Below are 12285 nucleotides of genomic sequence, written 5' to 3'. Positions count from 1 at the left end.
TGCTCCATCAAGTTCTCTCCCACTGAATGGCAGCTACTCGTAAGTCACTGAACTGCAGTGACCACATATATCTAATTAACTTTGGCATCCTCAAAGTAAGAATCATGTCAAAAACAGTGAAACCAAACCCTAGCACAGGGGAAAATTAAAGACAGAAACTGATTTTAAATCCCCCCAAGTTTTAAGTTCTCTCAGAAGTTCAAGACTCAGCATGGAGTCACAGGCTGAACGCACACAATAAGGGAAACTGGAAAGCAAGGAAAGAAGAAAACCAGGATCACCCAAGTAAGAATATTTGAGAGGCTTCTGTATCTAAAAATGCATTTTCTTCCTGGAAATCTCACTCAAGTGGCATTGGTCAAAAGACAATCAATCACAACCTTTAAGAGAAGCTAGGCAGAAGTTAGAGGAAGAGCAGACAAGTAAACATGCATGCAAACAGAAGAAATGTATTTCATTGCATCAGAAGACATATGTCTGTGGGAGAACTGGCAGGTCTGCTGGGCTACCATGGAGTAAAGGGATGACAATCAATAAGGAAAGCTAAGTGATTTTTGTCTATCAGCTTATTTAACCTCTCAGAACAGGAAAGATGTTAAAAAGGTTTTAAAAATCATCAGATGACTGTTTAAAGCACTTTATGCACACTATATAATTAATCAAGGGAATCTCTGTCACAAATATTACTGTAGGAAAGAGCCAGTAACAATAATAAAAAATTGGCTTTCTGTACACATAAGAAGATCCAGAGTCAAGCAAGAAACAGCAGATAAAGCACACGCATCTGGCCCTAAATCAGCTGTTAAATGACGCCATTACAAACATATCTCATTTTAGAAAAGAAAGCAATTACCCAATACATAAAATTTTGGCCTTCCTTAACAACACCAGGGAGAGCAAAGAGAATGAACAGTTCCTTGGGTTTTGTCCCAGTACATCCCTTTCCCTGTTGTAATCTGTTTACTAGCACACATTTTGCAAAATAAAAGAAGGAATTAGGATGCCTTTTCTCATTTCTAAATCTTTTGTAGGAAGTAGAGAAAGGCTGAAGGATTTGTGGATTGAGTGCACCCTCAGCACCAAGCTGTGTATGATGCAGTGGACATTCTGGAGGGAAGGGATGCCATCCAAAGGGACCTGGACAGGCTTGAGAGGTGGGACCATGCAAACCTCAGGGAGCTCAACAAGGCCAAGTGCAAGGTCCAGCACCTGCACTGGGGCAATCCCAGACACACCCACAGGCTGGACAGAGAAGTGATTGAGAGCAGCCCTGAGGGGAGGGACTTGGGGGTGATGGCTGATGGAAAACTCACCATGAGTGCTCCCAGCCCAGAAAGCCACAGGAATCCAAAGCAGTGTTGGCCAGCAGATGAGAGAGGGGTTCTACCCCTCTGCTCTGCTCTGCTGAGACCCCACCTGAAGCACTGCATCCAGCTCTGGGGTTCCCAGCACGATGACAAGGAGGTGTTAAAACAAGTCCAGAGGAGAGCCAGGAGATTGGGGAGAGGGCTGGAGCACCCCTGCTATGAGGATGGGCTGGGCAAGGTGGGGCTGTTCAGCCTGGGGAAGAGAGGATTGTGTGGGGACGTCACAGACATCTTCCAGTATCTGAAAGGGCCTACAGGGAAGCTGGAGAGGGATTCTCTGACAGGAACTGGAGTGCCAGGGCAAGGAGGAATGCATACACTCTGAAAGAGGGAGATTTAGGTTAAATATATGGAAGAAACTCTACTGCGAGGGTGATGATACACTGGAACAGGTTTCCCAGGAAAGCTGTGGATGCCCCACCTCTGGAAGTGTTCAAGGCCAGTTTGGATGGGGGTCTGAGCAACCTGGTCTAGTGGAAGTTGTCCCTGCTGATGGCAGCGGGGTTGGGACAAATGATCTTCAAGGTCCTTTCCAATCCAAACCACTCTATGATTCTCTGTGATGATGCCTGTAAGAAGACTGCTGTGTCTAGCATGTCTACATGTGTCTTTGAGTTTAAGATAGGCAGAGACACAAGTCACTGATACATGTACATAAGAGCAAGGAGAATCCTCTTTCTTAGAATCAATGGTGCTTTTGCTCTCCTCCTGACTGTTGGAAGACAAGGCTCCCATTCCCTTTCAGACAAGCAATCTCCCACTGTTCAGCTTATGTCTATTGGGAAATCTGGGAGTAAAAAAAGTTACATATTGTCTGTTTAAGCATTTATGTTTGGAGAGGCTGAGCTGCTTCATCACCCAAGACTATGGGTTAGTAGGATACACTATAGGTACGCAGCAAAGAGTTGTTAACAGAAAAATAGCACTACAGAATAAAAAGCGTGACACAAAAGAGATGAAAATCAAGTCTTCAGACAATAAAAGCTCCTTTGAAGATGAGTATGCAGTTTCTCATTATCATCAAGTTATAATCCATGGTTTTCCAGAAAAAAAAAGGATATTAATTATGATGTTACTTTTGGTAGATTTTGCCTTTGATTAGATAAAAAATCTAGACTATAAATTCCAAAACAGGAAACTAATATCTTGGTGCTTTACTATAACCACTTTCAGATAAAGAAAAAGCGGTAAAACCCAGAGAATGAAATTGATCTGAGCAATACAATCACACCCAGGAAATAAAAACTATCTGGCAGCCCTGTAAACATGTGTGAGATCAAGCTATTTGCTTTAAGTTGCATCCATACAGAATTCCATTTATTAACTCAATGGGTATCTGTTAACTCCACCCACAGCAGCATCAGGAATCCACACCTGCAAATAACTGCTGATGTGAAGGAGCCTGGCTTTTAAAACCAATGAGCTTCCATGTGAAGCAACCAACAGCTTAAAAATGGAGATAGGAAAATTTCTAATGGAGACTTGGACTGAAGGAGGTGTTTCTGTTAGGGGTTTCTGACTTTGTTGTTTTTGTTGTTTTGGTTGGAAAATTATAGTCAGAAGGCAAATTTACAACATTTCTCTCATCTGCTTTTCTGAAGAAAACTCAATATAAGAAAGATGCATCTATGAAAAGATATGTGATTTAGTATATAGAATCACAGAGTTAAATGAGGCTAGGTTGCCAACAGAGATCCTGCTCTTTGCCTCCTTTTTCATCCTTTGGGCTCACTACTCATACAAAAATTTTCTCCAGGCATATGACCCAGGATATTCTCCTCCATATATTCACCTCGTACAGACATCTAAGAGGTAAAGCATGAATCTATACAGATCAATCTTCTTATTGCCCAAGAGCTGTTAGCCCTGATTAATGAGGATTTTGAGAAAATAATCCAATTATATTAAACTATTAGTAGAGTGCTTATTTTCCTACACAAAAAGCTACAGAAATCAATATTTCCAAGTAGGTTGTTCAGAGTAAATCAATAGGTTCTCCAGTAAGATACCAGTCTATGTCAATAAGAGCAAAAGCTTCATATTTGTAAAACATATCCCTACAAAATCAGCTCTGGAGAAAACCAAAAATACTGAAGTTTTTCCTAGAGAAGTGATAAAGTGCTACTAAAGGAGATTTGTCATCTTAGGTGACTGGTGAGAACCAGTCATGAAGACATATTCAACAATCAGGCAGTAAATCTTTACTATCCTCCCACAGACATGTTCTGTGCTTGCTACGAGCCTCCAGTAAGTCTTCACTGCATAGAAAAAAACAAGGGCTGGCCTTGTAAATGCACAGAAGACAGAACCTGAAGGTTAATTCAGTGATTTCTGTGCTGTGTTTGAGACACCTGGGATGCCAGAGAGCGAGAGAGAGCCCATCAGCCAGAATATGCTACCTTATCACTACAGGTTGGAGAGACTTATAGGGCTTCCTAGAAACCATTTTTAACTTCTCAGAAGCTTTAAATACTTCACTACAAGGAGTCTTAAAACAAAGTAAATTTAAAAATGAGTGAAGCTACCCACAGGACATCCTGGAGACAAGAATCAAGCAAGCATTTGCATCATCAAATTCGTCATACCACGAAGGCTTAAAACAGCAAGCTGGAATTAACCTGAGAAGAGACTGGCACAAAGCTGCAGGTTCTGGGAGAGCCCGTGAGGGAAACGAAAACCATTCTGGTCAGAGAGTAACTAGAGGGAGGAGATAGGAAAAGGCACATCCACATAATATAAAGGACAAGACTATTTCCCAGTGGCTGTGAAATCCATCTTTAGCACATATATAAATGGCCTTGTTTCCAACAGTAACTTGCAGCAGTTCCTAAAAACCCCAATGTTGAACTGCATACAATTCCGAGTCAAAAAAAGCAGGCATTTATTTCACTGCCTAATTTTAGGCATTCAGTTTCTAGAACCTATTTCAGGACTCAGAAGAAACCTGAAACTTGGAACAACATCTCTGCAGACCTGAACTGCTGATGCCACAGAGGAAATACACATTCCTTTCTGAGATTTTTTTTTTTCTTTCCTCCATCAACAGTAATTCACAATACAAAATAAGAAACTTGGAGATTAATGGCAACTTCTCAGCTGTGACAAATTCAGTACTCCAGTACTCCAAATAGAAATGTCCTAGGTTTTATTTAAGAAACCAAACTAAAACTGAAATCTGCATCAGCTCTTCCCTGGAGTACAGACACTGTACAAATGCAAGGGTGTGGCTCATCTCTGAAATTAGCATGTGAAAAGCTATTTTTATAAGCATAGCAGCAGCCCAGATAGCATAACTAACAACTCACTTAGCTATTAGCTCTGTTTAAAAACAGATGGATGATTACTAATCATGCACAATCAAAACAAAGATGGCATGCTGAAAGGTTAGTATCTGGAGTATATGTTTTTCACAGCTTAAAGATTGCTAGATTAAATGCTCCTGGACTAAACAATTTTTTTCCCTGCACAACTTTTCTTTTGTCATATAATCGCATAACCCAAAGGGAGTGTGTTGACAAAATTAATATTTATTGATAAAATGAAGAGCTAAACTAAAAGAACCCCCCCCACCTTATTCTGCTCTGTAACAGTCCTGATCTGCAGGCGTGCCTATTCACCCTGACTCTACAAACTCTATGAAACTAGCTTATGAAATGAACCTAATGCACAAAGAAAATCCCCAAAAACCTAGCCAAATTTCTGACAACAGAAAGCCAGTTAAACAGAGTGTGCCAAACTATTGTCAAGAAACAGACTTCTTACCTTGGGTAAGCATTTCCAAAAAACTGTCTTAACAGCTGAACTCGTGCCAGATAGCCCAACAGTGGGTATACAGTCATCATTTGGAACAGTAGGAATATTCTTGCAACAAACGACATGATGTCATCACTGGGAAAGTTATCTAGAAAATTCTAAACATATAAGTAATGTTACACATCAATGGTTGCTTGTATACATATATCTGCTGGGTTTTAATATCTATATGCCAGAAAGAATGGGACAAAACCCAAACAACTACAATTGCTAAATGAACTCTATAACATGAAAAACCCTCTCCCTCTTTTACAACTGCCTTGCCACAAAATAACAACCAATTTTTGAATGTTACTAAGCAGATGTCAGGGTTAATGCCAGTATTACATAAAGAATTGCTTTCTGATCTTCTGAACACCCTCAAACAATCCAGGCTTTGGAAAGGCCACCTGACCTTTAAGGCAGATGGATTCATACGCTCCTTTTATCTATCATACCATACCTACTTACTAAAAACAGTTACTTAGTGAGTAAAACTGCATTACATACAAACGAGGAAGGGACCATACACTACTAGTGGGAACATCTGAAAAAGTATTATAAGACTTAAACATCACAGAAATATATAAACAGCTTCATAAGTACTTGAGATAGCTAAGAAAATAAATTGGAAGAAAATCATGCATTGCATGTTATTTAAGTGTGGATTTCATCCTGTGAAATTATTTCAGGTGGTTAAAAAAACAATTTCATTGTTTAACAGTGGTACCAGTTCTAACTAATCCACAGTCAGAGGAAGCCTTTAAATGCTACCTTATTGCTAAATATTATGCCAGAGCTATAGAACACCTGGCATAAAATGGATCCCCCACTGATACTGCTATCTCTGAAGCAATTTAGGGCGTGGAAATCAGCTTTGCCTAGAAGCAGATAAAGAGTTTTTGGCCTTCACAGAGTATTTCATGTGGTGCTATTATCAGGAGAACTCTGCTGGAAAGGCTCACCAGTGTCAAACTCCAGAGGTCAGACTTCAAACGTAATTGCAGTGAGGACTCCTATCTAAACAAGCTTGCTTTCACATTCTATTTCTTCTGGAATCCCAATGAGTTACTGCACACACTTCTCAGGATTAAAGAAGCTATAGAAATGAAAAGCTCAATCGTTCACTTGCTCATTTGGGTCCTTCATCACTTTCACAGAGTATTTATTATATGTTTGGTTTTCACTGAAATATTGGGAACCATTTATGAATATAAATGAGATAACACAAGCATTACTCATCTGTTTGGTAGTGCCCACAAGGTGTCCCACCAACTGACCACAGTCAAGTGCAGATGTTCCCACCAGGATGAATCATGAAGCAAGATGCAGTAACTGGCGTTTTTTTATTGTGTATTTATTAAAAGGTTAAGGACAAATATGGTATCTTGGCATGTATTAGGAAGAGCATTGCCAGCAGGTCGAGGTGGGTGATCCTGCCCCTCTACTCAGCCCTGGTGAGGCACATCTGGAGTGCTGTGTCCAGTTCTGGGCTTCTCAGTACAGACATGGAGCTCCTGGAGTGGGTCCAGGTCAAGGCTACAAAGATGGTCAAGGGACTGGAGCACCTCTCTCACAAGGAAAGGATGAGGGAGCTGGGCCTATTCCTGTTTCACCTCATCAATGTATACAGGTATCTGAAAGGAGGGTGCCAAGAGGATGGATCTGGCTCTTCTTGATGGTGCCAAGCAATAGGACAAGAGGCAACGGGCAGAAACTGATGCACAGAAAGTTCCAATTGAAGATGAGGAAGAACTTTTTCACAGTGTGAGTGATGGTGCACTGGAACAGATTGTGTCCAGAGGTTCTGGAGCCTCCCTCACTGAAGATATTCCAGAACCATTTGGATACAATCCTGTGCCACATCTTCTGGGATAGCCCTGCTTGAGTAGGGAGGTTGGACCAGATGAGCCACTTTGGTCCCCCCAAAAAACCCATCTTGTGATTCCTTGAAATATATACTACAGTAAAATATCTCACCTGTTCAATACATTCTTTGGATAATGGTGGAGAAGGAAAAGATGCAAAAATTATCACTCCAACATACAGGTATGTTAGTCCAACCAGGAAATATGCAATAGAGAGGTCTCTCACCTGAGGAAAAACAAGATTTTATTTTGGCCAGCACTTACACACAAAACCAGATGAAATAAAAACCTCATAAGAAGATTTCTATTTCATGTATTACTGTTACTTTTATATGCATTACTTCCTTATGTTTACTACTATCCCTTGTACATTTTTATTTTAACTTCCTACTACTTGGATGGAGACTTCAGACCTGGTTCTAATCAGATCAGAAGGCTGCAATACCCCAAAGTGGACCTAGACATGTATTGTTTATCTCTCAACATACAAAAAAGGCACTATGAATGAGATACACCAATAGATGTAGCATGTTGTTTTTTATGCACTAGTTATTAAAACAAACAAGAAATTCTTACTTTCTTACATTCATCTATTCCTAATAGGACCTTTGGAACATAGACACACAGAAAGCCCTATGTTAAATTTCTTGTCATAAATAAAATCTTGCAAAGACATCGGTCTACCCAACTGCAGATGTAATACAAAGGAATTTAATCAGAGGTTTTAAGGAAAGAGTGTTGAAGCTAGTGTCCTAAATCCACATCTAACTACACTACATACACTTAAGTATGGATTTAAACCTAGACTTCAAAGTTCAGTTCTGAAAATTTTGGCTATCTTTTTAAGGTATATAATATATACAAATATTTTCCACAAAACAAAAATAACCACACATTTATTACAGGAAAATAACTGGCAAAACTAATTAAGTACTTTATGAAACTAGAGAATTCACATATACATCAGACTGATCTCACAGCAATGTACTTACTGAGTTATTCTTCTACATAAATTCCTTCCTTTGGAAATAAAGAGGGAGACCATTTGTTTCTAGTTATTAGCTAACTAAATTCTGTATAAGTTTTGTTACAGTACAAAACACTCATCACCTTACAGAAAACCATTTGTTCAGCTGCTGCTAATCATCAGCTTCTCAAAGGATTACTAGTAATGTTTCAATACATGACCCTATTTTCTCAAGACTGAGAAGCAAGTCTTACTAGCCCAGGCATAGCACCAAATTATTAGGATTATACTGGTTTCCAGAGCAGGGTGATAATTGTCACCTCCAGCCAGCCCACTGAGCAAAGCTTCCTCACATCTGTGCATGGGAATGGTTCCCTAAGTGCTTCTTCACATTATCTTATTGACAGAATAAGCATATCCTACATCACTCCAGGCTTTGCCAAGGGCAAGGCAATCCCCAAGGAAATTATAAAATACTAGATTATGAGTTGTGAGGGAAATTCAGATGGAAGCCATTTTTTTGTGAAAGACGTGGAATCTCCTATTCATTTTGCCAGTGTTTTTGGCGTAGAAGATTGCTGTCTGATAAGAAATATTATTTGCCTTTTAGGGGCCGACGGCAAAAAGGAATCAGTGTGATTTGAACATGTTCCAGGGTCATGTGCCATCCTTCAAGCTCCCAGCAGCTGCACATTTCTAGCTGCAACCTCTTCCTTCTTCTGACCACTTAAATGCACAAGGAAGATGATTCCCTAGACTTCACTCTCCTCATACTGGCCATTGAGTAAGGACCATCAACTTTCATCAGAAGCTGAGCAGTAGCCTTTTCTTTAAATTATATGCAGAATTTCTCCTTGTGACATGAGAAGCTGCACAGGTTTTTATATATCATCTACATCTCCAAAAGCACTAGTGCCCACCCACTTTAAGAACTAATTTTAAGAATATTAAATATGAGCATCCAATTTCTTGCAGGTATTTATCAATAACTTCCATTAACTGTAGGACTCAAGAGACACAGTAATGTGGTTTTGTAAAGAGATACAGACTCTCATCTCTTTAGGACAGGACTTGGACAATTTTTCAAAACACATCCAGTGTGTTTTGCACATCTTAATGCAAATCATCTGCCAAAACCTGCTTTAAATCTGGTATTTTAGGTGTAGTCCTGGCGCATAAAAACAGTATTGTAACTCACAGTTGTTATTTGGACTCTGCTTACACATAAGTTCTAGAACCAACTGTAAAACTATTTTTGCTGTGATGAGTGCATGCAGTTGTGAGGGCAAGAAATCTGACATAAAATTCTTACGGCTTCCTTTGGACATGAAAAATGGTAGATAGGTGGTGTGCCATTACCTCCAACAGGTACTTGCACCAGTACTAACCAATTCATGTTTCCAGAGTTCTTAAGGGGGTATGCCTTAATCTGCACTGAAACTAAGTGCTGAGATAATTCTGGTAATTTATTTTCATAGCATGTAACACAACTATTTTCTCCAAGTGTTGTCACCATACAAAGAGTACTCAGATTTTGATCTAATAGCTATTAAAAAAGAAATAGACAACTTGAAAACCTGGGTTTTATTTTTTTCTCAAACATCCATCAGCTCCCTTCCAAATACATGCTTCTGTGTATAAGATGGCTACCTCTGTACAACAACATGGGTTTACATAACAATAACATCTTTTGATTAATGTTCATTATTCCTCAAGAGACCTGGGTTCACTCCCTAAAGACGTTGACAGTACTGTTTAGACAGCCTAATTCCAGAAAAAATCAAAGAATACATGGGGAGAGATAAAAGGATTATTTTAAGTAAGAGCAATACCTACACTTTTTTGTTTTAAATTTGATACTCGAGGCATTTACATTCACACAAAGTGGACATTGCTGTGGTGAAAGCTGCCTAAGCATAAGAATATAGCAATTCTTACAGTCACAGTTTAAGAATCAAACTTGTAGAAAAAAAAATGTTGGAAGCAGGAAGTATTTGTAGAATCACAGTGGGAGTCTCAAAGTATCTAAGGTAACATGCACGTCACAGTTCATAAGGATCACAGCCTGATCCCTGCCATACCCTTCTCAAACACACCTGAAGTAACAGACAGATTTTCAGACAGAGCTTGGAGAGCATATGTTAGCTGCAGTTACTTCTGACAGGGAGCTCTCCTGGTCAGATCCACAGAACAAAAAAGTTGTTAGAAGTGCTGCTGGAAGAAGAGAAAATTGGGTGATCAAGGCCTGCAGCAGCAGTAGAACAAAGGAAGAAATCAGCCTCCTAACAAAAGGATGAGTGTGGAGCTAACAAAGATAGCCCTGAAAGTACAAGATATTGTATCACATCCACAGACCAGTCAGTACTCAGGTGCTGGCCGGACCTGCAGCACGGGATTTGACAGGGCACAGAGGAGGCTCTGTGGCTCTACGGACATTTCTTACATGATGCTGCCACAGGCTACTTCCAGGCCTTGATTTGCCTGCTGGATGCCATGGAGAAAACAGTTCACTTCCTTCCTCAGTACCAGTGAAAGCTAGTTTGTGGAGCTGCTTCTTGGATGGAGAAGCCTGTATCAGTGCTTAGTAATGATTACCAAATTTGAAATACCCTTTGATCATCCCATTTCAGACTAGTCTTTTCTCAAGAGAGATGCTGTCTCCCTAATATCTCAACAGGACTTTGATCTAGATCATAAAAATAGACTTCACCTGCTCGTGCATCAAGGGCAAGTAGTAACATTTAACTGGATGACAAAAATAAGTACTTCACCAGGATGGATGATGCTGTGCATAATTTTGGCAGGAAACAGAAACCAATGGTATGGCACCATCAATGGGAGCTCAGTCTGTTTACAGGGAATAAAGTGTCTCAATACTGCAGAAAATAAGTACCATTTACAGCTCCATGCCTTCTGCAGTTAATACCTAGACAAAAAACACCTCCCCACTCACAGCCTTTCTCCCAGAGATATATCCACAAACAACTGTCAAGAGACAGCACTAGCTTATTTATGCCTGTAGATCATGGTGGGCTTGTGTAGCATCTATAGTGTTGCTCAGGGAAACTGATCACAGACATCAATCAGGAAAAAACTAACCAACCAAAACCCACACCTACACTCCTTTTTGTGGCTGGGTTACATTTCCTATGCAAATTGTTTTTGAACCATTTGACTGACACTGTACAAAAACTTATGCTGATAAATACAAGGAGGCAGCAGCAGTGGGAGATGAGACCAGGAAGGTCAATTCTGAACTGCAGACTAAAAACCTGCTCACAGGGCTTCTCCAGGCTGTGCTGCTGACATGTGGCTTACTCTGGTGCACTGCTCTTCTCTTCTCACACCCACACCACTGTACAGGAATAGCGGCCAGAGCACTCCTCCCCCATGTGTATTTTAGCTTTGGGCTGTGATGCACGCCTGTGACCAGAATGGAAGCTGCTATTGTTTTGAATTTCTGACTCCATAAGAGGAATGTTATTGTTTGTCTTACTCTCTTCCACCTCCCCAGAGAGTTGCTCTATGACCTCTAGTTTCAGTAAGTTTTGCTCAAGACTAAAACAGTGCCTTTCCAGCTTGCCAAGTTCTGTGCCTTTTGACAGAACACTGAGGGGATGCCATGTTAGAAGTCCATCAATAAAACAGTGAAGTTTTTATCCAAGGAGTTATGTCAGTATCAGATACTGGGAGCAGAAAGCATCTTGTAAATATATTGGAAAAACCCCCCATGACTTATGACAGAGGGCAAGACCCCTATACACATGGAAATCTCCCACTTAGCCCAGCAGCTTAGTGACATAATCACAAAACAGCTCTTCAAGAGCACAGGTACTTCATTAACATTTGCAAAGCACTTTTGAGACCTAGGTGAAAAGCTCTTGTACAGCTACAAAGAGGAAAGGCAATCTCCAGCCACATAAAACTACTACAAGAATTACACAGAGATTTGTTTTCCCATTAGAAATCTTTCCTGCCATACTTCAAAGCTGTCCTTTCGAAGCAATTTGAACATTCTTCTGCAATGCAGAGCTTGAGATCCATGCTACGGCTGACTCAGAAATTCAAGTTAAGCTCCAGGGAGGGTATTAGAAAAGCTGATTCAAATGCACGCAGCAGTTTCTTCCTCCTTCACACAGGAAAAGCAAGCTGGAGAACACTCCAGGTGCTGCTCTTTGCATCTGATTGCTTGCTTCGATGTAAACAGAGGGGGAAAATACACAGGAAAACCTTGAAGATGGAATGAGGTATCAGCATATAAAGCTGATTGCTGGTGATCTAGCCTTTAGAA

At 40.2% G+C, this 12285-nt stretch overlaps 1 protein-coding gene across 3 annotated transcripts in view; it reads right to left on the bottom strand.

Annotated features, from left to right (window-relative positions):
• SLC38A9 (solute carrier family 38 member 9) overlaps positions 1 to 12285 on the bottom strand; it is a 45757-nt gene that overhangs the window by 6723 nt on the left and 26749 nt on the right. For all 3 annotated transcript variants that reach the window (XM_030968627.1, XM_030968628.1, XM_030968630.1), the window contains 2 exons: positions 7140 to 7253; positions 5130 to 5278 (listed from right to left, as the gene is read on the bottom strand). In XM_030968627.1, coding sequence (XP_030824487.1) covers positions 5130 to 5278; positions 7140 to 7253 — 263 coding nt within the window. The remainder of the gene's footprint in view (positions 1 to 5129; positions 5279 to 7139; positions 7254 to 12285) is intronic.

The sequence above is a fragment of the Camarhynchus parvulus genome, chromosome Z (assembly GCF_901933205.1).
Source record: "Camarhynchus parvulus chromosome Z, STF_HiC, whole genome shotgun sequence".
In the NCBI taxonomy this organism is placed as follows: Eukaryota; Metazoa; Chordata; class Aves; order Passeriformes; family Thraupidae; genus Camarhynchus; species Camarhynchus parvulus.
The sequence above is the reverse complement of the archived record's forward strand: the minus strand, read 5'-3'. Positions and strand labels throughout refer to the sequence as shown.